At 46.7% G+C, this 26,492-nt stretch overlaps 1 protein-coding gene across 6 annotated transcripts in view; it reads left to right on the top strand.

The window, feature by feature from the left end:
• LOC138515929 (sodium/hydrogen exchanger 9B2-like) overlaps window positions 1-26,492 on the top strand; it is a 1,072,421-nt gene that overhangs the window by 1,000,599 nt on the left and 45,330 nt on the right. For all 6 annotated transcript variants that reach the window (XM_069630694.1, XM_069630697.1, XM_069630696.1 and 3 more), the window contains one exon: window positions 144-280. In XM_069630694.1, coding sequence (XP_069486795.1) covers window positions 144-280 — 137 coding nt within the window. The remainder of the gene's footprint in view (window positions 1-143; window positions 281-26,492) is intronic.

Raw genomic sequence — 26,492 nt, 5'->3', positions numbered from 1 at the left:
GGCGCAAGACATAAGAAAATGTTAAGCTTGGTTACATTGGTTATTGCATTGGTGATACGAATTTGTTCGACTTTCATCATGATTTCCTGTGCTGGATTTAACCTCAAAGAGAAAATATTTATTTCCCTTTTTTTCTCTTTCAGGTCTTTGTGTTGCCACATTGGTTATTGCATTGGTGATACGAATTTGTTCGACTTACCTCATGGTTTCCTGTGCTGGATTTAACCTCAAAGAGAAAATATTTATTTCGCTGGCGTGGATGCCAAAAGCCACTGTACAGGTGAAGTTTGGCAGAAGCAAGTTTTCAAATTGTGTCAGGCACTTAACCCTTGTTCCTTTTTTAGAATAACGGAATATAGTGTTGCTTCTACAGTTTTGTTGTTAGTTTGTGATGTGACAGTAGTGGAAATAGTGGTTTTCATCCAGAGTGTTGTTGCAGGACCTTGTAAAGGTTAAATAATGTAAATCGAAGCTGACAACATGAATGTTATTCTGGACTGCTCTCATAAAGGAAAATACACTTTCATTAATGCCTCTAAGGCTGTAAGGGAATCCAGGAATGGCCGTCCTGCAGGCTCGGCACCCCCTCTTGTGGGTGCATGTACCCCAGGTAAATCTACAGAGGGACCTAAACTAGGACGGCAGACTCGAGAGACAGTCACCCAGTCAACACTTAAAGGGTCCACTCTCATTCACCTACATCCATCTAGGCTAGTTGGGTACTACCCAAGGGCAGGGATAAGGTGCGACAGGTGTGACCAACTTCAGGACTGTGAGCCATGTAGAGATATTGTTCTTGATTTATGTCATTCTTTTCACCAAGTAGCAATCACTAATCTAACACCTAGTATACAGTCCCACCCCACAATTCTGGGACAAGAAACTGACTGTGTTTTATGGTTAAAACTTGAATTTATTCAAATTAAATAAATCAAAGGTGGTCTTCTTACTTTATGCATGGGAAGTCACCACAATAAAATAGATTAACTGTGATGATTTATTTTACACAATTAGAATCAGCCTGCCTGTGACAATCTCGCTATAAGGTAGCACACAAACATACAATCACCATAATTTCTATTAAATATATTTCTAACATTTATAATCCTAAATAATACGCTAAGCAGTACTTAACTTCAATGACCATAATGCTGCTCATCGGCCAGTATATTAAAGCTTGCTTCAGTTAACATTTACATTAAATCAGCTTCAGCTAATATAAATGGAAAGTCCAGATCATTTTATTTCTGCTAGAATCAAAAACATTATTGCTACCAGAGAAATGTTGCATAGAAAAATGACATTTATGTACACTTTGTTTACATCGGTTTGTCCCCCTTGTCCGCCTAGGTGGGTTTCTAGCCTACGTGCAAGAAATATAATTGCAGGCTAACATGAGTTTTGTCTAATATTGCAAGTTTGGGTTTGAAAAACAACGCTATCAATTAAGAACACAGACAATTTTGGTTCACCCACCCAACCTAAGACAATGTTTTGGGGATTTTCTGATACAGGAATGAGTACCTTTCCCTTTTCTCATTGCAAATCGGGTCCCACTGGTGCAGAATTATTTTTCTCTACTATATAAAGTTCAGTGAGGGGTGGATGGAATTTACATTAGCAGTAGTTTCTATGGGAGTGGAAGTGAATGTGAGAAACCTGAGCCGTTTCTCCCAGGTTATTCCCAGGGATCCTTTGTTCATGTGGTCAGGGGAGGGCCATCACTCTTGGATCCCAACCCTGCGGTTGGACAAGCGAGGGAGGATCACCTGGGCAGGGGGTCCTTGGAGACTGTTAGAGGAGCGCCCTTGGGCGAGACGCGGTATCCCATTTTTTCCAATACACCCCTACCCGATATCGCAGTAGTCTTTATGGGATGTTGTCACCAAAATCCCACCCCCCCAGCACTTTCCCTTAGGGAAAAGACTGAGAAAACAACAGAGGAACTCCAAATTACCTCTAACATTTAATACAAATGTTACCTCTCCGCAACACTAGAACTCCCATAATCCCATTCCCCAATTGAAATCCACAAGGACTGGGACGAGGAAGAGGCAGGTGGGAGTCGTGAGGATTACCCATAGGAATCCATGGGTAATGGATTCCTATGGGCAGTCTCCATGTTGCCCTGATAACGAGGTCAGGCAGGGGAGGGACAACTATTCACACCTGACTCCAATTAACTCTAGCTGGGAATATAGAATCAGCAGCCAGGAACAGCATTGTGAGCGAGTCAGGATGCAGGAAGGACCAGCGAGCAGGAGAGAGCCCTAGTGAGCTGGGGAGACCCTGGGAGGCCTGGAGGCGGAGAAGAAAACCGCCCAAACACTGGCCCTGCTACCAGAGAGGAGATTGCAGTGTGGAGGAGGCAACTGTCCCTCCAGAAGGCAAGACCAGCGGCAGCCTTCTAAGGACATTAGAAAATTTTGAATGTAACATAGAAGATTGGTGTCACAAGTTTACTCCTCATCTTCAGTGGCTATGAAATCCCCCTCCTCCTCACCTGAGCTGCTAGAGTCTGGCTGGGATTTCTTCTTCCTTCTCCAGGCACTTCTTTTTTTTTAATGAAGGTATGGCCTGCCTTGAGGGGAAGCCACAGTGGAAGCTAAAGGCAACAGCTGTCACTGGTCCCGCTCCCGAGACAAGCCCAGGAAAGGGAAAAAAACCTATGGTTCCACTGTGTTTAAGTGTCCAAGATTAAGGGTTGATCCCACGTTGTACTGGGGGTTCCAATATGGGTGGTGGTCTGGACTGCTCTGGTGTAATGTGGGCCCAGGAATGCTGTGGGACTCGAAGAGGTTTCCAAAACGTGAAGAGTGGAAAGGGTAGCACTCCCCCTCCCCCCCGCAGATTCGGGTGACCGCAGCGAAGCCTCAGGAGAATCAGCAGGAAGCAATGAGGAGAAAGAGCCCCTCTTGGGACACGGGAGCCAAAGGAAATTGATAGCACAGGACGGCAAGCCCTGAAAGGGACCGACAGCAGGAGGCCCTGAAAGCTGTGGGAGAGCTGGAAGGACCCTAGAAGGGAAACGGAGACCTTGCAGGGATCGCAGAAGAAATAAAGGGGGCAGAGAGAGAGAGAGAGCAGGAGGGGAAAAAGGCACCGCGCCAGAACGTGGAAGAGGTGGGAAGAAGCACAGCACTGAGATGCAGAGTAAAGGGAGAAGAGCGCCCGCGCCGATACGCGGAACAGAAGGGTGAGGGAGAGAAGGAGAAGGAGAGTGAAGGGAAGGTGGTGGAGAGCCAGGAACAGTAAAGCAGCGGAGAACGTGGAGAGACCAAGGGAAAGGAAGAACGGGGAAAAATCTGCCAGAGATGCGGACGAGAGGAGAGGGCAGAGGAAGACAAACTGAGCTGCAAGAACTCGAGCGCATAAACCCAGGAAAACAGGAGGACACCAGAATGGGGTTGCAACGCGCCGAGTGTCGGGACGCAGAGGTAGTTAAGCCTCCAAGCGGCGGCCATGTTTTCGAACAATAGACCACTGAGCACGCAGGAAGACAAACGTAGTGGAACCCAATGCCGACAGAACTGCCATCGATTCCACATACACCTGCCTACCCGGTGCATGGCAGTATGCCCCCTTCCAGTGTCCGGGCCACCAGGCTTACCTGGGCATACCCGATGAAACCTTCCAAAATGTCTGGGGGCATGTACATGGGATCTGGGTTCCCAAGAATCCTCAGAGGAGGAGGGGTACCCCTTCCAGTTTATTACATATTCCAAGCAACCCTTTCTATATCGAGAATCAAGGATAGAAGAGACTTTGTATTCATCCGGCTCAGGTGTAGTGGGGCTGCGAAGACTTCTAACAGGTGTTACTGGACTTCCAGGCTTGGCAGGTTTGAGAAGAGAGGAATGGAACACTGGGTGAATGCGAGCTAGGTGTTTGGGAAGCCTCAGGCGGTACGCCACATGGTTGATTCTGGAGATAGTCTCGTAAGGACCCAGGTATCGAGGGGATAGCTTGGAAGGATGGACCCAACGGGGCAAGTATTGGGTAGATAGCCAAACCTTGCCACCCACATTCCACTCAGGCACTGGCCTGCAATGGCGATCTGCCTGGGTCTTGTACCTGTTGCGTGACTCTAGCAAGCTTTTCTTAGCAGTGTTGTGGGCTGCAGAAATGTTATCCAGAGCGGCTTCTATGGAGGGTAAGTTGGTAGGTTGAGAGTGGACTGGGAGTATGCCATGTGGATGCTGTCCATAGTTGCAAAAGAAATGCCATGTGAATGCTGTCCGTAGGTGCAAAAGAAAGAACTAACTCCTATTGCGGTATGGATGCTGTTATTGTAAGCCTATTCCGCTGTGGGTAACAGAGACACCCAGTTGTCTTGATCCACTGGCTCCCGGTTGGACGAAGGGTGACCTTTAAAACCTTACGCATCTCCCACCGAGCAATGCATAAAACCGGACCTCAATACCTTCAGGACAAACTAAAACCCTACCATCCACCGCGCATTCTAAGATCAAGCTCTGCCCATCTCCTAGTGATACCAAACACCAACTCAGTCAGGTTAGGTGGATCATCATTCTCAGCCTTGGCCCCCACTCTGTGGAACTCACTTCCACCCCACATTAGACTCACCGAAGACCTCATGTCTTTCCGCAAATTACTGAAAACGTGGCTCTTCCCTTAAAAATCGACTCTCAGCACAAACGGAATAAACAACCACAATAAACAGAAACCCAAGGCTGTTGAATCAAAGATAACAATCCAGCATAGAGACCGGATCGAACAAACAGAAAACAAAAACGGCCAGTGTAAATAAAACTGATAAACTGAGTAGAACAAATGAAGTGGATGAAACGGATGAAGTGGTTGAAACGGATGAAGTGGTTGAAACGGATGAAGTGGATGAAATGGAAGAAGTGGATGGAACGGACAAAGTGGATGGAACAGACGAAGTGGATGAAGCGGACGAAGCGGACGAAACGGAAGAAGTGGACGAAACGGAAGAAGTGGACGAAACGGACGAAGTGGACGAAACGGAAGAAGTGGACGCAACGGACGAAGTGGACGCAACGGACGAAGTGGACGAAACGGACGAAGCGGTGGAAACGGACGAAGTGGGGGAAATGGAAGAAGTGGATGGAACGGAAGAATTGGAGGGAACGGAAGAACTGGAGGGAACGGACAAAGAGGGGAATAGAAGAAGTATCCTGAACAGATGAAATGTAAGGAACGGATGAAATATAGCGAACGGATGAAATATAAAGAATGGATGAAGTAGACGAAATGGAAAAGTAGATCGAATGCGTCGAAAGGATGGATAAAGTGGATAAAGGAATTAAATGGATGGAAAGGATGAAGGAATTGAGCGGAGGGAGTAGATGGAACAGATGGACTGGATAGAATGAATGGAATGGATGGAACAGATAGCGCGGACGGAACAGATTGAGTGAATGGAACGGATAGAGTGAATGAAACTGATGGAACGGAGAGCTGGTTGGACTGAGTCTACTTGTCAGAATGAACAAATGGAGTGGATGGAGCAGACGGAGCGGATGGAGCAGATGAAACAGATGGAATGGAATGGACGCACTGACTGGAGTGGATGGAACGGAGTGCTAGCTCGAGTGGATGCACTGGCCGGAACGGATAGAACCGACGGAGCGAATGGAACAGACGCAACAGATGGAACGGAGTGGACGTACTGGTTGGAATTAATGGAACGGATGGTATAGATGGAACAAAAGGAATAGATGGGACGAATGGAAGTTGGAACAGATGGAGCAGATGGGAACGGAAGAAATGGAGGAAGTGGATAGAACGGATGAAGTGGATAGAACGGATGAAGTGGATAGAACGGATGAAGTGGATAGAACGGATGAAGTGGATGGAACGGATGGAATGGATGCAGTGGATGGAACGGATGCATTGGATGGGATGGACGGAGTGGATGGAATGGGTGGAGTGGATGGAACGGATGGAGTGGATGGAACGGACGGAATGGAAAGAACAGACGGAGTAGATGGTAGGGATGGACCGGATAGAACGGATGAGTGGATTGAACAGATGAGACGAACGAGCAGATTGAACGGATGAAAAGGATGAGTAGTTTTAACGAATGGAACAGATGGAACGAATCAAGTGGATGAAACGGATACAGTAGACAAACCAGATGGAGATGATGAAACAAATGGAGTGGATGGAACGGATGGAGTGGATGGAACGGATGGAGTGGATGGAACGGGTGGAGTGGATGGAACAGACGGAGTGGAAACAACAGACGGAGTAGATGGTAGGTTAAATAAAGTGGATGTAACGGATGCAGTGGATGAAACGGATACAGTAGACCAACCAGATGGAGTTGATGAAACAAATTGAGTGGATGGAACTGATGGAGTGGATGGAACTGATGGAGTGGATGGAACAGGTGGAGTGGATGGAACTGATGGAGTGGGTGGAACACACGGAGTGTATCGAATGAATAGGAAGGATGGAACTGATAGAACACATTAAACGGATGGGAAGGATGAAACGGGTCTACGGAATGGATGGAGTAGATCATGTGGATGAAGGGTTGAGTGGATTGAATAGATGGAAGGACTAGTAGATTAAATGGATGAAACAGACGAAATGGATGAACAGACGAAGTGGAATGAACAGACACAGTAAATAAAACTGATAGAATAGATGGTACAGATGGAGTGCGCAATCTCAAGCGCCTTACTGATAACCACCATATCACACTACCACGCTTACTCTCTCCTATACACCACCACTCAACTATAACACAGCGATACTATGACACATTCAGTATAGCTATTCTCATACTAACATCCGCCACATACTCCTCATCATCCTAATTAAGCACAGCTAGCTGAGCACACACTGCTAGCTTAAGCGTCTCCTCCGGCCTAACGCAGCCAGTAATCAGTCTGGGTGTCAACCCTGCAGAATGAACACATTTCTCCAGCATGGGGTCTGGCATGGATTCACATGCTCATGAATATTCCCCGTCGTCAGGCTGGGAATCCTCGGTAAAGAAAAAAAAATCAGTATCAGTTTAGTTTCTGATCTGTCTTTCTTAGTAGTAACCAATCACTGATCTCTGGGTCATACTGCCCCCATCCAATGACTGCCCTCTCCCTAAGCCCCTCCCCTGGCAGCCATTCTCAGATTTTTACCACACGTTCAAGTGTTGGGAGTTCTCGTGCTTTAGCTCCCGAGCTTTTACTGCGTTTTTTTACTGCGTTTTCGCACTTTTTCAAAGAGATTTTCTCATTTTTCGGTTTAATCGAGCCTCAAGCTCCACTGCTTCTACTTCCGATCAACGGGAACCCGTTTTGGAATTTTTCTACGCCCCTCAAGGGTGAAGTCTTCATCGAGTTACGCTTCTTGGAGGATTCCAGAAGATCTGAGGCCTACATGGACATGGCCCAGAACAAGGGAAGCTCGACGCCCGGATCCAAGCTGTTCAGGAACTGCCCTGGATGCTGTTTGTAGAATGTTATCAAGGAGGACAAGCATTCATGATGTCTCTACTGCCTTCATGAGGACAAGACACGCGTGGAGAAGGACTGTGCTTTCTGCAAGAACCTATCGGAACGGACCACGCAAGATCGTCGTTTCCGCCTCGCCACCTGGCGGGAGAAGGGCCCAGCAGGTGAGAAGAAGAAAAGGGCTTCTAAGTCCTGTGAGGGTGCCCCGGCGACAGGGGCCCAACAGAAGGCTAAGCACCACAAGTCTGTGGGCACCAGGAGCGCCGAAAGGTCGGGCTCCTCGGCTGCCAGGCAGGGCTGACCTTAACCGGCACCATCAACCACGAGCCAACGTTCTGGTTCGGGGAAGAGGAAATCCGAGATACCGGGTAAGCTTCTGGAGAGGCCACAGTCGATCTCGAAGTTGAAGGCCCAGGACACACTTAAGGTGGTGAGTGCCCTGATCCAACCGGCGAAGGCCTCTATTGAGGGAGTCGCAGCGGCCCTGGCGAAGCCGGCGGAGACTATGCCAGTGGAGGCGACCTCGAGGCCCAGAGTTTCCCTGCCACCGCGGAGGGAAGCCTCTTTCCAGCCCATCGTCAAGACCCCTGTGAAGACCCCGGTGGAAAAAGAGGGGGGGGGGGCCGGTGGCCATTACGGACACGGATTCAGCCTCTGAGGAGGAGCTGGTGGAAGCCGTGAGGGGCCTCAACAAGAGGTTCGAGAAGGTACAATCCCACGGGAGAGATCCTGCTGATGTGATCGAAGAAAGCGACGATGGCGACGCCGAAGGCCCAGTGGAGGAGCAGCCATCCCACCCGTCGCAGCCATTGCCCGAGCCTCAGGACAGCTTGCGGCCATTTTATTGGCAATCCAATCCTTATGCACCAAGATAAGGACGAGATTACCACGAACCCCGGCGGAGGATCCAGAACCAGGACCGTCGGGAAGCCCTCCGAACAAGCGGAGGAGAGTCCACCCCGCCCTGCCCTTCGTGCCCACAAGGCCTGTCGAGCCCTCATCCCGCTCCCCGGACCCTCGAGATGACACGGCGACAGATACAGCGACGGGAACGGATGACGACGGTGGTGACGATGGGACGGGCCTTCCATCACCACCCCTTCGGGCTTCTCCACCCGACGAAATTGGCTCTTTCCACGCCATGATCGCCAGGGCATCCGAGCTCTTCCAGCTTTGCCCAGAGGAACAGAAGAAGGAAGGCTTCCTCTACCAACGGCGGGAGGCCAAGAGAAAGACGGTCCTCGCGGTACCGTTACTCGACGATATCTGGGACGAGGGACTTGCCGTCCTGAAGAACCCTTCCACGAGGCCCGCCAAGAGGGACCGGTACGAGAAGTACCGGGTCCCCAACGCCGCCCCCTTGTGCCTCAGGGCCCAGCCTATGCCGGATTCGGACATCTCAGCAGCGGCCAAGAAGAAAGCGGCGGCGGGTGCGGCAGCTTCAACCTCCACTTCCCCACCGGACGGCGAGGGAAAGAAATTGGACGTCATGGGGCGACAGGTCATCTCATTGGCAGCGACGACAATTAAGGCGGCCAACGCCTTAGCGATTGTGGCCCGTTACGACAGGAAACTTTGGTACAAGATAGCTCCCCTGCTGGACTTCCTACCAGACGACAAGAGGGTGGAGGCCCTAGAGATTCTGCAGGAAGGTGAGGTGGCGTCGGACCACGCCATAACGGTGGCAACGGACATCGCCGACACCGGATTTCGCCAGTTAGGCAACGGTGTTTGCCTTCGACGACGAGGATGGCTCAAGGCAACGGACTTCTGTCAGGACGTTCAGACCAGGGTGTTGGATATGCCATTCGACGGCAACAACCTGTTCAGAAAGGTGGCAGATGAGTCGCTCTAGGCCATCAAGACCGACACTGAGACGGCCCGACGGCCCTTTCGGAGCACCGCAGGCAGACAAGGGGCCTCCAAGGGATCCAGCGGTGGCTCCTCTACGTACCGCCAGGCGGCCCGCTCCTCGTCCCAGGAGGCCTACAGAGGTCGCGGCAAACCAGGAGGATCTCGCCGCCGTCATCAAGGAGGCCAAGGTGGCAAGGCCACTTCCAAATAAGACTGAACCGGCCGTAGCGTCGGGCCCCCACCGAAGCACCCCGTGGGAGGCCGGCTGACGAAGTTCGTCAGCATGTGGGAGTCCATTTCCAACGACCGTTGGGTGCTGGATACCCTGGCCCAAGGGCACTCGCTAGAATTCCTGAAGAAGTGTCCCCGCATTCCTCCCGTGGCCAGGAAGGAGAATCACGTCCCTGAACTGCTGTTGGAGTTAAGGGCGATGCGCAAGAAAGGGGCCATCAAGCTCATCCCCAAGAGGCTCCGGGGCTCTGGAGTATACTCAAGATACTTCCTCGTCAGAAAGAAAACAGGCGGTTGGCGCCCCATCCTGGACCTACGTCGGCTAAACAAATTCATCAAGGCACAGAAGTTCAGGATGGTCACCCTCCTGCACGTGCTGGGACAGCTGAAAGTTCCTCAGATTTGTAGTCCAGGGACGTCACTACCAATTCAGAGCTCTGCCGTTCAGATTGAAGTCGGCACCCAGGGTGTTTACCAAGTGCCTAGCACCAGTGGCGGCGCGGCTGCGCCTGCAGGGGATCCACGTCTACCCCTATCTGGACGACTGGCTCATCCGTGCAAGGACAAGAGAACTCGCCGTCGAGCACACAGCGAGGACCGTCTGCCTACTCACGGAGCTGGGATTCGCAATCAATTACCCCAAATCCCACCTGGTTCCGTCGCAGGTGGCACTGTTTCTGGGAGCGAAGCTCGACACATTGGAGCGTTTGGCGTCTCCGTCGGACGAGAGGACGAAGGCCATTTTGGGCAAGGTGCAGCACCTGATAGCCACGGACATGGCCAGGGTGAGGTCCATCAAGTCCCTCCTCGGGATGATGTCCTCATGCATCTACCTAGTGTGCCTTTGCAGACTACGGATGCGTCCGCTACAAGAGTTCCTCGATGCCCGATGGATGCAAGCGGCGGGCAGCTTCGAAGACAGGATCCCACTCAACGAGGTCTTCTGTCGAGCAATCCGGTGGTGGGGCACCCGTGCGCACCTCACGGCAGGCACGGACTTTCAGACCCCAGCGTATCAGGAGACGGTGACGATGGACGCCTCCCTGGAGGGATGGGGTGCCCACACAGTAGATCTCCACGCAAGAGGCCTTTGGCTCCCGGAGGAGAAGTCTCTTCACATCAACATCCTGGAGCTCTGAGCCGTGTTCTGGGCGCTCAAATCGTTCCTCCTGTCCCTTAAGGGCAAGGTGGTGAGGATTTTCATCGACAACACCACCACGATGTTCTGCATCCGGAAGCAAGGAGGCACCAGATCCCCATGCCTATCCAAGGAGGCCCAGGATCTGTGGTACTGGGCCGTGGCCCAGGGGATGTTTCTGGTTCCCTTCCACCTGGCAGGAATAAAAAAAACATCGCCGACTCACTCAGCAGGGAGCTACGTTCATGCTACGAGTGGGATCTACGCCAAGATCAGGTGGATCGGCTCTTCCGACGATGGGGCAAACCCCAGATCGACATGTTCGCGACAGCGACAAACTCCAAGGGCCAGAGGTTTGCCAGCAGGTTTCCCCAGCCGAGGTGCATGGGCGATGCTTTCTCGTTCCCCAGGGACGGCCTGTTCCTGTACGCGTTGCCGTTGCTGCTCCGACTCATCACCCAACTCAAGAGGTCCCGGTGCAGGATGATCCTCGTTGCACCGGCGTGGCCGAGACAGATCTGGTTCCCGGACCTTATGGACTTGTTAACGTCCCCACCAGTCAAGCTGCCGACGGACGCGGATCTTCTCTCCAGAGAAGGAGGCGCCTTCCGTCATCACGACCCGCAGTCTCTGAACTTGCAGGCCTGACTCCTGCAGCACTAGAGTTTGGGGGGTACGATATACCGGCAGACTGCAGAGAGGTTCTTGCAAAGGCCAGGGCGTCCACAACTCTCAAGTGCTATGGACATAAGTGGAAGAGGTTTTCTGTCTGGTGCCGTGCACAGAAGATTAACCCCCTAAGGATTACAGCACCTCAAGTGCTACCATACCTACTGTCGCTGGCCAAGGCTGGACTAGCTCAAGCTTCCATCAAGATACATCTGGCAGCGATCTCCCGATAGACCAGAACTACAGGACGGGCATCCTTGGGGTCTCATCGCCTGGTGAAGGAATTTATGAAGGTACTGTTCCGTTCGTTCCCGCCGGTGAAGGCTCCAGCCCCGGCATGGGAGCTCAACGTGGTGCTGACCAGGCTCATGGGACCGCCATTCGAGCCTTCGCATTCGGCTCCGTTGAAGTTCCTGTCGTGGAAGACAGCGTTGCTTGTGGCCATTACCTCTGCACGAGGCGTGGGAGAGATTCAGGCCCTATCCTGCAAGCCCCCATACTTGACTTTTCACGATACAAGGGTGGTGCATAGGACGCACCCCTCCTTCATGCCCAAGGTGCCGTCGGACTTCCATCTCAACTAGCCCTTGGTGTTACCAGTTTTCTTCCCGTTGCCTTTGTCGCCGGCCGAGAGGACTTTGCACTCACTGGATGTAGCTAGAGTGCTGAAGGTTCTACGTGGACCGAACAAAAAGTTTTCGGAAGACATCACAGCTGTTTGTGAACTTTGGACCTGTGAACCAGGGGAAGGCTCTCTCGAAGGCTTCCATTTCCAGATGGCTCTCCGGCTGCATCATGCACTGTCACCGGTTGGCGAACCGACCGTTGCCCGGCCGTCCGAGAGCCCATTCGACCAGAGCGATCGCTGCTACTACGGCATTCCTGTCTGGTGTGCCCCTGCTGTACATCTGCAGGGCTGCTACGTGGAGGTCGACGCACACCTTCACGAAATTCTACTGCATCGACCGGGATTCCAGGGAGGAGTCCAGAGTCGGCCAAGCAGTGCTGCGCAACCTGTTCGCCTGAAGGTGGGCCTGCTGAGGAGGTAAGAGTTGCTTAATGTTGAGTTTATGTAATGCTTAACGTTGAGCCTTTTGCCACCTCCCGTGGTTGTGCATGTGTGTACTGCTATGTATTCTTATATTCATGAGCATGTGAGTCAATGCCAGACCCCAAGCTGGAGAAGGAACAAGTTACTTACCTGTAACTGTTCTTCGCCAGCATGGGTCTGGCATGGATTCACATGCGAACCCTCGCTCCTTCCCCTCTGCGGCTCTTCACTTGGTCATACTGGCACTTTACGTGCTACCAAATCTGTGGATGGCTTCCAGGGGAGGAGCTTAGGGAGAGGGCAGTCATTGGCTGGGGCAGTATGACCCAGAGATCAGTGATTGGTTACTACTAAGAAAGACAGATCAGAAACGAAACTGATACTGATTTTTTTTTTCTTTACCCAGGATTCCCAGCCTGACGACGGGGAATATTCATGGGCATGTGAATCCATGCCAGACCCATGCTGGGGAACAACAGTTACAGGTAAGTAACTTGTTCCATACCTGACCTCCCAACCACCACACCTACCGCTAAGAAGCAGCTATCATGCAACTGCCACACCGGCTGCACACATATCCGGTGCACTCACGCACCTTATGACTCTCTCTCTCTCTCTCTCTCTCTCTCTCTCTCTCTCTCTCTCTCTCTCTCTCTCTCTCTCTCTCTCTTCTCTCTACTGACTTGAACTACGGTTCCCGAGGGCGTTCAACCTACCAGCGCTTTGAGATCATACCAATGATACATAAGGCGCTATATACAAATGCCAAGTAACATAACATAATATATAGCATCTAAGTTACTGTTCTAGTGAAGCGTTGAGGTGCTCTGTTTGTTTGTCCATTAGTCTCCCAGAAGACAAAGCCCTTTCTATACCTAGGTGATCGCAGAGGGCAGTCCAGAATCGGGAAGTATATTGGTTGCCTCAAACTGAGACGATCTTGTCCAGCAGTCCATGCAGGCGAATTATGTCTTGGATGAATGTTTCAGCCATGAGGGAAGCAGACGGAATGCCAGGCAGGGGGGAGAATTGGGCCAATTTTGAGAATGCGTCAACAGTGACCATCACACAGGTATTGCCTTGAGAGATTGGGGGGTCGACGATAAAGTTAGTGGAGATCAGGGACCAAGCTCTGGAAGGCGCCAGAATTTGCTCCAGAAGTCTGGTGGGTCTTTGGTTGCAGTATTTGTTTTGGGCGAAAACATGGCACGCCTGGCAGTACCTTTTAACGTCTGATGTTAAGGACGGCCAGTAGAAGGAGCGGGAAAGCAACTCCAGGGTACCCATAACCCCGCGATGACCCGTTGTCAAGTGGTCGTGACACCACTTCAAGACCCTTTGCTGGAGGGGTGGACTAGGTACATAGAGTCTCTGGTTAACAAACAGCAATCCGTCCTTGTAAACCACCTGTCGATGGTGTGATGCTCACATTGATGGGGCAGTCGCCTTGGAACATTAAGGCTTCCTTCCAGGATAGTATCAGTTTGGAATTATTTATAAAAATATCAAACATATTTATTTATATTGATATAGCATTATAAGACCCACAATTGTCAATCAAAAAGCCAACAATTAAATACAGATGAACTCATAACTGTGACCCAACAAAGAAAGGCAAGAAAGGGAACAAAAGTACCTCAATCACACTCATCCAACCAGTCTATCCTAATGCATACATACGAGAAGCACTCAATAATCATATTAATACAATACACCAGATAAAATACATCCCAAAACAAATTTCATTTTAATATCAACAATAAATCACAATTGATGTTTTTTTCTTCTTTTTTACTTTTCTTCTGTGTTGTAATGTAATTAATTATTATAACATTTCCAAGCCTTAGGTGAGCCCCAACCGTTTTCTACGCGAAAGTGTTGTTTCACCACGTCTTCATCAGGGGGTTAAAAAACATTCTGTGATGGTAGTGCCACTTCAAAGGAGAAACACCTGAAAACTGCAGCAGTGAGATTGCAGAAAATCACAGCCGGATGCGTATTAGTCATTGCACCGGACAAAACGAAATATTCTTGCATGTGTAAATCCTTTAACATTTCGATTATGACTCCCATCATCCTCTTATTTGTGAAGCACATGTGGCTCACCGTGTGAAATCCCATTTGAAGCCATCCAAACAGAGCCTCGTAGTTCCTGTAAAAATCGTAGCCGTGGGAGCCGAATGTCTGCGGCCTCGGGCGCAAAAGTCTTTCCGCCATGTGCTTCACAAATAAGAGGATGATGGGAGTCATAATCGAAATGTTAAAGGATTTACACATGCAAGAATAATTCGTTGTGTCCAGTGTAAGGGCTAATACGCATGGACTTCATTATTTGGACTTCGACGACAGACTGAACGAGCACCTTCGTTAATAAGTTAGGTTGGGACCATCCATAGTCATAAGGAAAGTCAGGCCTTATTATTCTTATTTGAATAAACCATCCCGAAACATGTTATTTGATAGTCTGTACCCTTCTTATGACCCGCCACACTGTGTGTATTCCCAAACTATTTTAGTTGTTAATTTTTCATTTTTAAATTAATTTCATGTTGCACAAATGTAGGTCCAAGAAGCAGCAGAGCACTTTACAGAAAACATGTTTGTGCCAGGAGCATAGTTAACGTGAGAATAGTACACAGACTGCACATGTAAAACTCAACTCAGCCAAATCGCACCTGTTTATTCTTTGCTTGTGTAATATAATTTTGCTCAAACTAGCTAATTCAACAGATTTGAATGTGGGTGCAGCCAATGCACCAAACGTGTATGTATAGCGGACTCCATTATAATAGTTTTTGGGGGAAAGATCCACAAATTGATGATAAAGAGTTAAAGGTCCAGGTGCTTTATTAGCTTCTTTGAATATTTTTAAACTGCTTAAGTTGATATGTTTTAATTTTGGGTGCTATCAGATTGGTACAGTTGTTTATCTTACACGTTATATTTCTTATTAGAAGCATTTTTATATGACATGGATTCCTCTAAATCTAAGCAAAGTATCATGTGGCGGCAGACTACTAACCAAGGAGAAGTGTCTCTTGTCCCCTGTCATATATGGCAGTTCTCCACATGCATGAAGCGCTCTGTCTCTTACTCGCCACAAGTACATTATTATTCATCAGTGGCTAGTCCACATTTTGTGGCCTCTGTAGGTATCTGGGAGTTTATACCTAAGGCTTCCTATTTAATGGGATTTATTTTTATGCCATTTCCGTCTGTATTTATCCATATTTATTTTTTGGATTTTTTTTCGGTATTTATCCACTTTAATTTTTTTCATATAAAAAGATAATTCCCAAACACTATTTTTCTACATTTATTCTAATGAAAAAATGCATTTATGAAAGCACACGTATAGCATTTAGTAAAGCAGCCATATAGAAAAGAAATGCTAGCTCAATTTTTCCATAACAAAAACGGTTGCTCCTGTGACTGCTGCGGCCTTAAGATATATGCTGTCAGCCATTTAAGGAACATTAATGCTATATGTGTACACTCTCCATGCTGCCAATCTGCAATGTGTTTGGCCTGGGATATGTAAGTGACCTTATAGATAACCAGAGAGAGAGACGTTTTTCTGGGGTTTTTCAATTTTTATAAATAAATACAAACACAAAGCACATTGTTTTCCGTCTGTATTTATGTGTAAAAATCTGTAAAAACGGAAAACTGGAAGCCTTATTTATACCACGGAAGGAATGGATTAGGTTCAATGCTGTTTTCTGACATTTTTCTGTATTTGTATTATATGTATGCCCGGAAAATTTGATTTTGAAAACAAACTATAAGGGTGGTAGGTGGTGCTTTGTTCATATGGTCTTCTCTGTTCTGATGGAAGGACATGTTGTGTGTTTTCTTTTTGGTTGGGACTGTTTGTATTACTTTTCATAAATCATTACTTGTTCTCCCTTTTATTAAAGTATTTTATTTGTGTGGTTAAGATTCAAATGTAGGTTTTTCTACAGCTTTCACGTTGTAGTTTTTTTAATTGTATTAACATTAGTGCATTCTACATGAGGTGTACAGTACTTGGCATCGACATTTATAATCTCGTCCAATACATGATGTGCCTTTGCCAAAATAAGATTGGCCAGCACCCCCACACAGGGCCATCTTAAGCAATTTTGGGGCCCTGGGCACGGACATCTTTGGGGTCCCCCTCCACCAAACCAAAGGAATGAAGGGATCAAGAATACTGGTCATGCCCCCCAATTCCCACCTGTCGCGCTCACAACCTATATAGGTTGATATGCTGTCTCACAGCATATTATCATAATAAGAAGCTTTACTCCCTTTAAGTCCCCTTAGCCTCTTCATTCAGAATGATAAACAAGTAGCATTTGAAGACCAACATTAGTAGTCTACGAAGAGGTTACTGTTCTAGTACATACAGGATAACTTTTATCAATAACATGCAGGAAGGTATGCAGCCTGTAGTATTAAATGCAGGACTGTATATAAAAGGTACATGTAACCCATAATAGACAGAGAACTCACATTAGCTGCCTCACAGAATGCAAAAGTGCTCGTGCATGGATAGCGACCACTAATTAGATGGAAGGAGAACACTACACATACAGTAGCATGGATAGTGGAGGCAGATTAGAAGCTCCCAGGAAGGTGTCATTATCCAGACAGACTGAGATTAGAAGTGGGATATGGTTTTCAAATAGTGTTGCCATTAGATATCAAAGGAACAAATGCCTGTGTTGTGCAATGTAAATATCCTGACTTTTAACGGTGACACCATGAATAAGGCTTTTATGAAGATCATACCATAAGAAGGAAATCACTCTGAAGGGCTGACAATTTTGAAAGGTTTAGGGACTGACAATATTGAGAGGTTAGGCAATACAAGATTAAATGAGATGCCCAGGATCACACATTGGTTAAGGGGTGAAGCTGGGATGTGTGCCAATTCTGCAATTTCTGCATTTGAACACTTTGTTTTAGTTCATGGTAAGAACTGGAAAACAATCTCATTTTATAAAAACAAAAAAAAAACAGACTTGGAAAGTACACAAATCACATTACCAAACATGACCATTTTAAACAAAATATTATAGAGGGGCGTTATGCAAAATGGGAATGATTCTAGCTTCATTCTCTCCATCATCAAGGGAAGTATAGAAGAATCAGCATACCAATCTGTGATTTAACAAATTTCATCTGGGTTTGTCTTTTCTATTTTAAAGCTTTAAATACTTCCAAAACAATGGCTTGTGACATTTTAATTTATAAACGTGCAAAAAAACCTTTGTCTTGTACCAACTTGTGTCAAAAAAGCAGACCTTAAAATATGCTTGCCTGAGGCCTGCAACACATGGTCCGCTCTCTTCTGTCTACCACCCCTTCCACCCAAATGGCCTACATAAGAAGAAAGGAGGATAGCTCATGGGCAACGTGCTCGCTTTGGAAGCAAGACGTCATGGAGCACCACAGGTTCGATCCCCGTGTCGGCACTTAGAAATCTCTGCGTATTAAGCGCGTTATAAATAACCTATCGTATATCATATATCAAATAATGGGCTAAACTATACCAGCAGCATGCAAGAAGGCAAACCTCACAGATGACAGCACAGTAATGTAAGATATATTAGATGATTTGACCAGGATCACTGTATCGTCTGCTGGCAAACCATAGTCTTGAATTTGGATACTTAGTCACCTCTTGGACTAACAGTTTATGCCATCGTTCGAGGCGATTGCCTAGGTTTTTACAAAACTCCATCTGAACAAACACATTTTTACACTTTCACCATACGGATGATATGATAGTTTTTATAGCAACCCCTTTCTGGTGCAGGTACATTGCTGATAATAGCAGATGTTGTTCTGCAAAACCAAGTTCATATGCAGGCAGGTTTATAAACTTCAGACATAGGAAAGGCTCAGCCAGCCTTGCTGAAATGTTATATTCTAATTGTGCATATGAACACACATCTCTGCAATGGGTGCTTCATACACTGAGCTAACTTCTGAACCACTGTGGCACTCAATTTATCAATATGCATTTCAACATTGCCTATTGCACATGATCAACATAATTCCCACAGGAAGGAAAGAATGCTACAGAGTTGTGCCTTAAGGGACACACAAACTATGTATAACACAGTGAACACAGAGAGCAATACATGATGAATTGATCAGGGCAGAATGTACTTGTCAAAACACAAAGGCAATGAGTTTAGAGCCTCAGCAGCACCCCATAAAATATCCTGACGTGTGCTATTTAAGACTGGTGAACGATACAATCTTCTTCAGATCAGCCATACTAGTGGGGCCCCTCTCCAAGGTGGGGGCCCTGGGCAAATGCCCCTTTTGCCCTCCCATAAAGACGTCTCTGCCCCACACAATTATTTTTTTTCCCGTTTTCCCCTTCAGCGATAATCCTAAAAGAAAGCAAAATGCACCTTCCATTCTTTTCAAGATGTATGTACAAACTGCACTGCCTATGTATGAGGTTGAGCCATTGCAGTATCTAATGTCCTATAGTGTTGACAAAATGGTGCATAGTAACATACTGTACTGTATTCAAACGTGTATATTCTTGTATGAGCTTCATAACCAGTACTGCAGACGAACAGACCGGGACTTTGATATATATATAAAAAAAAAAAAAGGATCGGCCTTGTGCTCTACCTCACTGCTTTAGTTAGTTCATGCACTGCTCATCAGCCCCTCCCCACAACATAAAATAAAACATTTTGAAAAACAAAATGAAAAGAGGAAAGAGGTGGAAAACAACAGAAGGAAAAGGAACATTGAACGCCTGAGGCGGGAGGTGAACTTTAGCATTCACTCAGCAGCAGTACCGTTCAGATAAGAAATTCACGTTGCCATATTAAGAATAGTTTATATTAATAGGCATAATAAAAATGTTTGATATGTTTAAAATAAAAGATGTTCATTGACTGAGCTCTACATAGTAACATTATTATCACAAATACTGTCAAGCACTTTGTTTCGGACAGCATCCCCCTCTGAATCCACATATCAGTTAAGTTGTGGCTGCTCGTTTGAGAATTATTAATAATGGGCAGGGTACATAACATAATACAATATCCATCATAGATGCAGTCGTGTGCCTTATGCATGCTGACATACTATGTTTAAGTATGCATATCCTTATTCAAGCTTCATACCTAGAGCATTGATAGAGGAAAGGGCAGGAACTTGAAAGTGACCAGCCTTGTGAGTGGGGTTCATGTCTCGCTGCCAAAGTTTTTTAAAAAAAGGTATACTGCTGTCCTACACTGGCCCACAAATAAAGCATACTGCTGTATTGAAATCTACAATATTGCTTTTTATACAGAATGATGTAGTAAAAAACTAGTAGAAGCACTAAATGGTACCAGCCATGGGATCTGACTTTGAACCTCTCTACCAGTGATATGCTTTGTTTCTGTATTTTATTTTCTTGAATGCAAAGTGACCCCCTGCCAAGTGGTTAGAGTTTGCAAGCCCATTGTTTTTTTTTTTTAAAAAACTGTATTTAATCATTTTACAATACCAAGGCAACCAAAGGAGTCCAAGACAAACAATGACCCACTGTGAGTTTAAAGCATCGTACCATGGCAACATACAGTACAAGGAAGGCTGTCCACATTTAAATGCAATACAGTTATTACACAGCAGTAAGCAAATATCGTACATATGGCACCCACACCTTGGGCTGATGGGCATGCAGTGGCATAGTCCGGATAAATGCAATTTCCATGTCGTGGCAGTACGCAACGTCCTTCACCCACAGTTGCATGCTGGGTGGGTGGCCTTTCCACCAGGACATGGCAGCCCCTTCTGTGGGCCACCACCAAGAGCAGGCCAGATAAGCGCCGGACCGCTCGTGGTAAATTCCTCGTACACCCCAGGAGTGCCACCATAGGATCGTGAGGCTGTTCCCCAATAATAAGCGAGATCCTGTCCAGCATGTCCTCGCAGTACCGGAAGAAACCCTGCCGGGGTGAAGCCACACCTGGCACACAAGTGCGGGGTGGATGGGAAGTGTCTCTGAAGTTTTGCTGGGGTGTGGTACACCTGGTTTAAGAAGTTAAAATGGAACAACTTAAATTTGCAATTAAAGGACACTTTTTGGGTTTGTCTCAACACATATTGCCAGTCTTCACTCGTGATATCCTTGCCAAGATCTCACTCTCAATGCAACTTAGGCTCATCCCCTTCCCAAGGGATGTCGGACATAAAACTACTGTATAGGTGAGACCAAGCGACCCTCCCCCTGTGACTGTATCAGTCCACGCAGTATTGCGCACGTAGGGGGCTGCTGAGGAAAAGAAGAGAGCACAGCTTTAAAGACATTACAAATGTACAAAAAGATGTCCAGGGAGGTGGAACTGCCCCTATCTCTTGCTGTTGTAGTGAGAGAAATGTGTCTTCCACCAAAAAATCGTGGAAATACCAATTTTTCCCACCCACTTTAATTAGGCCTTCTCAGTGCTTAAAGTGGGCTGGGGCCTGCCGGGGGCGGGCCCTGGCAGTCTCCAAAAATTGGGACTGAGCTACCGCAACATTGGCGGGATGCATTATCCCGTTGCAGCCGCAGCCCTGACGGGAGATGCGCCTGCAATGAAGTCAGGCAAACTGACAGAAGTGGCAGCCAGCCACAGCGACGCTGCGACTGGCTGCCACTTCCGCAGTCATAGTAACTGCATCTGGTGACCCCTCGCGCGAGAGGTCATTAGAGGCAGTTACTGTCCCTTTGTTCAGTGTTGCCAATTTAGCGACTTTGTCGCTATATTTAGCGACAAACGGCAGTCCCCTAGCGACTTTCTTCATGGAAAGCGACTAGCAACCAATCTAGCTACTTTCATTGGTTTGAAGACGTACACGTTTTTCTATTGGTTTGGAGACTTGCAAGTTTCCAAACCAATAGAAAAGGGTGTATGTCAACAAAACAATAGCAGTACCCCCAATCAATGCACCCGTCCTTGTAGCCAGACTCCAGCACAAGTCACGTCATGTCACTGATGCCCCCGTCCGGCCGCGAGAGGCACGAGAATGCTGCGAGATTATGCAAATTAGGCAGTGATGTCATTTAGCTACTTTTAGGACAGCCTCTAGCTACTTTCCAGACTGAGGAGTTGGCAACACTGCCTTTGTTTCCCCAGGTCGCCGAGGTCTTTAACCCTCGGCGAACCTGGGGATTCCTCGACATATTTCGAGGTTTATACAAGATGGCTTTGAAAGTACACATTTCAAGCCATCTTTTATAAAGCTTTGCCACGGACAATTTTGTCCGTAGTCAAAGCTTTATAAAAGATGGCTTGAATTGTGTACTTTTCAAGCCATCTTTTATAAACCTGAAATGTTTAAAAAAGATGGCCTGAAAACTAGGCAAACCGTAGGGTATGCACACAAATATATATAAATGTTATATATTTGTGTGCGTACCTTACTATGGTTTGTGTACTTTGCAAGCCATCTTTTATAAACATAGAAATATGTTAAATATTTCTATGTTTAGAAAAGATGGCTTGCATAGTACACAAACCATAGTAAGGTACACACACAAACATAACATTTATATATATTTGTGTGTATACCCTACGATTTGCGTACTTTTTAGGCCACCCCCCTCCCACAAGCCACGCCCCCAAATGAGCCCCCCGCCCCCCTCGATTTCCTACCCCACTTAAAGCCCTGGGCCTTCTCCCCTGTGATTGGCATACCGACATGTTTAATGGGAAGCAGCAGCAAATACAAAATGTCTATACCCGGCTTGCCTGCCACTTTGCAACAAACTGCTCAGGTAACTTTCACTATGTACAGAGATCTGGTAACCACCCCAGAAGCCCCAGGACCACAGTGCATAGCAGGTTGTGTATGACCAGCACCCTTTCCACTTGGACATGAGGCCAGACAAGGTACCTGGAATACCAATAGGCTAGATAGTGTGCATGGGCCGCCCAATAGTTGTGTTCCAGGTCAGCGTGGCATAAACTATCCTGGCCTGTTTCCTGGCCCAGATTAAGAGTAGGATAATTCCCTGCAAGCGGAGAAAGAAGCCAGAGGAAAGAAACAATGGGATGTTAAGGAATAGATAGAGGAATTTAGGCAGAATAATCATTTTGATAATAGAGATGCAGCCCAGCAAGGTACTAGGGAGAGCGTGCCATCTCACCACTAGGTCCTGGAGTGATCCAATAGCTCTTCCATAATTATCCCAAAACAAGTTGGAATGGTCTTGAGAGATCTCCACCCCCAAATATTGAACACCCGTGGACTCCCACATTAACCCAAACTCATTTTAGCGCACACCCGAGGAAGTCCCGGAAAGTTTCGCCAGCGTCGCGTAGAGCACTACCGGTGGCTTTGGTATTTGTTTTTTTTTTGTTTTTTTACTGTTGAATTACTAAGAAAGTAGGGTCGGTTTCTGGGTTTTATTGCTGTTGCTGCCGCTTGGGACACGGAGCAAATATGACTCAGCCTCTTTACACGTTACGTACTGGCATGCCTTTGCAGCCTGCAGCGTGTGTAAACATTCCGCGTGGAGCCTAAACAACGCTCCACCTCACTGAAAAGTTTCTTTGACTCTCGCAATTGCTCCACACCAAAACGGCGTCAACAGGAAGCCGATCCTCAAAACAGCAGAAACACAAAAAACCATGGCAACTGCTGACATACGCAGATTTTATCCTGGTCCTCCGGTACGAACAAAGAACATCTTTTTTCCTCAGAACCCGGCGGAAAAAATGTTTGCTAGTGAAGGGGCAAAAGCAGAACTTGCTCAAGTGCGATCAAGTTACACAGCACACACAACTGCCTGTAAACAGTTGCTCACAGACAGTGTGACAACGAGAAGTGAAACGTCAGCGAATGGACAGGTTTCTGGCAACAAAAACTTTGTAAAAGAAATGACAGATGTGGTGGTGATTGATTTAGATTCCATCCATACTAGCTACTCTGCGCAAACGATTTCAGAAAAATTATCCTTTTCGCATAAAATGTTTCCTGATGCTAGTTATGAAAGTTCTAATGTGACCTCGTCCTTCCTAGCTCCCACACCTAGACAAACAACAAATAGAGATACTCAACTTAGACAAACGACACAGAGCTTCAGTCCCCAGAGAGTGGCAGCAGAGTAATGGGACTTGCCTTAGAAGCTATGAACACAACTATGAACACCTTGCTTAAATTGTTTGATTCCTTAAATGACAAAGTAAACATACAAAACACCCAAATTGCCTCTATTTTAGCATGGCAATCCACTGTCAAACTATTAAAAGTAAAGGACACCTGTCTCTTGGAATCAAACGCCCTGTCACCCATAAGAATCAGGCATAGTGACAAAGCCTCCTCTCCTATTAGTGTTGGTAACTCTAAAGAAGAGTCACGCTCCATTCCAGGTTTAAATATTGTCGCAAGTGCACTACCACATTTTCAAAATATTATCACTGACCCGGTGGCATCAGACAATTCGGAGCCCAATCCCCTGCTCCCTCTTCCAAAGTTAAATGACAAGCAAATGTATAAACATTTTTGCAAAAACAGCGAAAAGTGATACCCTTGCATCAAACCCCACAGAAATGGATGTTTGTAACCTTAAGAAAAAAAAATGGCAGTGGCTCAAGGAAAAAAAACCTAAGAACATTAAAACCAAGAAATGTAATGTGTCTAAGTTCTGCAAAACAGTTTATGAATGCCTTTACTACCCCAGGTAAAAACTCAAAGCTAGCGTCCGCTGCCATTATGAAGAAATATGTGCATTTGAATCAGACAGGGAAAGCTAGAGTGGGAAACCAAAAGTTAAGGCAATTGAATCCTATCCCACACGCCCCTTTGGATAACCTAGTTGAGGCAATTGAGAGTCATCAAACAACACCAGTTACAGAGTTGTTGAATTTTTCAGCAGCGACCTCTGGCATACTCAGAGTTCTGGATAATAACGTCAACGTAACTAGTCAGTTTTCCAGGCGGGAAGAAATCAGAAGGGCAGTTGATGCCTATATGGTTAACTTTGTACAGCTTCCAATTGTAGGGGCTCTGCAAATTATTCCTTGCACCCAACAGGCTTCTGAAAGAAACCCTTTGGGTCCAATACAACGGTTGGGAAATGGCTGCCTTAGCCTGGCACCAGTGCACAGAAGACCAACCTACCTACATCTGAGAGCAGATCAGTCGATCATCCCACAAATGGAACTGTAAATGTAAATGCCAATTTACATAAGTCGGTTGTAGGTGGGAGTTCTAATGTGATGCCTAGAAAAGACATAGTTCCACTTGAAGGACAAGGGTCAGAAATTGCCATTATGTAACAAGCCCTCCTGCCTAGAGTTCAACTGGAAAATACACCTCATCTCTTGGCAGAAGCTCAGAATCAATCTGAAACTTTAAAAAAACAAACAAAGGTTCTAAGCCGGGACAGTAATGCAAACACCCTAATCATTGGCTGTCGCCCTGCTCCCTACTCACAATATCTCCTAAACAGGCAGAGCATCCTTGAGATTTTTTGACATAAAACAACTGGAGGACCTGGGGTCTGCTGATATCGAACTAGTTGAATTCATTAACAAAAACTAGTTGCCTGAGGCTTCGTTCCCGGTTGGTTCGTAGCATCATTTGGTCAGCTAAAAATCAACTATTCGATATGGGCTTTCTGCTTCTACTTGGTCCTTCTCTTGTTAGTGGTCCAGTCAAGTGTTCAATGCAGAACGTGGAAACAGTGGGCACCTTAGGAAATTTGGCCCATATCGAACGTGTTTTGCAATCTAAATGTGTATGTAACTACACAACAAGTAGTTAACTAGAGCAACAGCACAATGACAGACCTTTACCATTTGCTTCTTGGAACACTTGTGGTCATACCCACCTGTTTAATAATCAAAATTCTAATTTAAACCAATTTGACATAATCATGTTCCAGGAAACATGGCTAATGTTAGGGAGAATTCTCCTCTATGGCTAATTTCCCTCACCTAGTGAGTCCCCAGCAGCTTTGCTGGACTTCTGGAGTTTATTTTCTTTCCACTTGGTAAGAGTGAGAGCTTTCCCCCCCCTTTTACCTGTGTTTTGCTATGTGTTTCTATCTGTTTTTGTTATTGTGGAAACTGAAGTATACCACTTCAGTAGCCCCTTTCTTTTTGTGTGTCACACAGCACCTTCAGTGCCGTGGCACAGGGTTGTCTTTGAGACTTCCCTCGACTCCATTTCTGAGGTGACTACCGTCCCCCAGAAAAGGGTAAAGTTACCATTAACTTTACTTGGTCAATCTACCACAGATCCAGTACACCCCATCTTTCATGGAGTACTGGAAAGGGTTAAGTCGTATCCCTTTTTATTTGTACCTCCTAGAGCATTGTTTTGACATTTAGACTTGGCTGGTGGCAGTGGTATCTACCCTAACTTATCTACAGCGATTATATTAGATAAACGTGGTACTGTTCTTGGCTGTTAGCTATTGGACAACCCCCCTGCTGGGTGATTGAAAACCAAGCTGTGTGAATGGGGGTTTTTCGCATAAAAGGCAGGTCTCTTGGGCTAGAAGTCAGAGAGTAGCTGTTAGGCAGAAACCTGTGCAGTTCCCTTGGGGACCACTGCAAAAGATTTAGGACCACAGGTGTTGGCAGAAAACCCACTTGGTAGCAGTCTGTATCACCCAGATTTACCTGGTAGCTGTGGCTGAGCAGTCAGACTTCCCTCAAGAAGAGTTAGGCAGTATGTAAAGTATACACAATAGGCACTCAGACACAATAGCAAAGGCAAACGCTGACCATAGCTTTGGTACCAAGGTATATAATTATTTATTAAAGACACATTTGTTGACACACTCCAGTACTATTATTGTAAATCACTTCAAAAACAGTTACTATTAATCTATATACATCCCTTATTCCTTATCAGACAGGTCTTCGTTGACACCACTTATTTCCAGACAGAGGTGAGCGCTTAACTATAGATGGCACTCCAATAAGTTAACGAAAAAGGCAGAATGTAGGAAAATACACCACACTAATACTTAGGAACTCTTAAGCAAGGCAGGAAAGTCAAAAGTTACTTGTGGGCCAAAGTCCATAGGCCGGGCCCACTCTTGGAGAGAGCAGGGCACAAATGCACCCAAGATCACACAATGACAACAGGCTTAAAA

Source organism: Ambystoma mexicanum, chromosome 6q, assembly GCF_040938575.1.
Source record: "Ambystoma mexicanum isolate Mex_15411 chromosome 6q, UKY_AmexF1_1, whole genome shotgun sequence".
In the NCBI taxonomy this organism is placed as follows: Eukaryota; Metazoa; Chordata; class Amphibia; order Caudata; family Ambystomatidae; genus Ambystoma; species Ambystoma mexicanum.
Note: the sequence above shows the minus strand (reverse complement) of the source record. Positions and strands in the feature narration are given on the sequence as shown.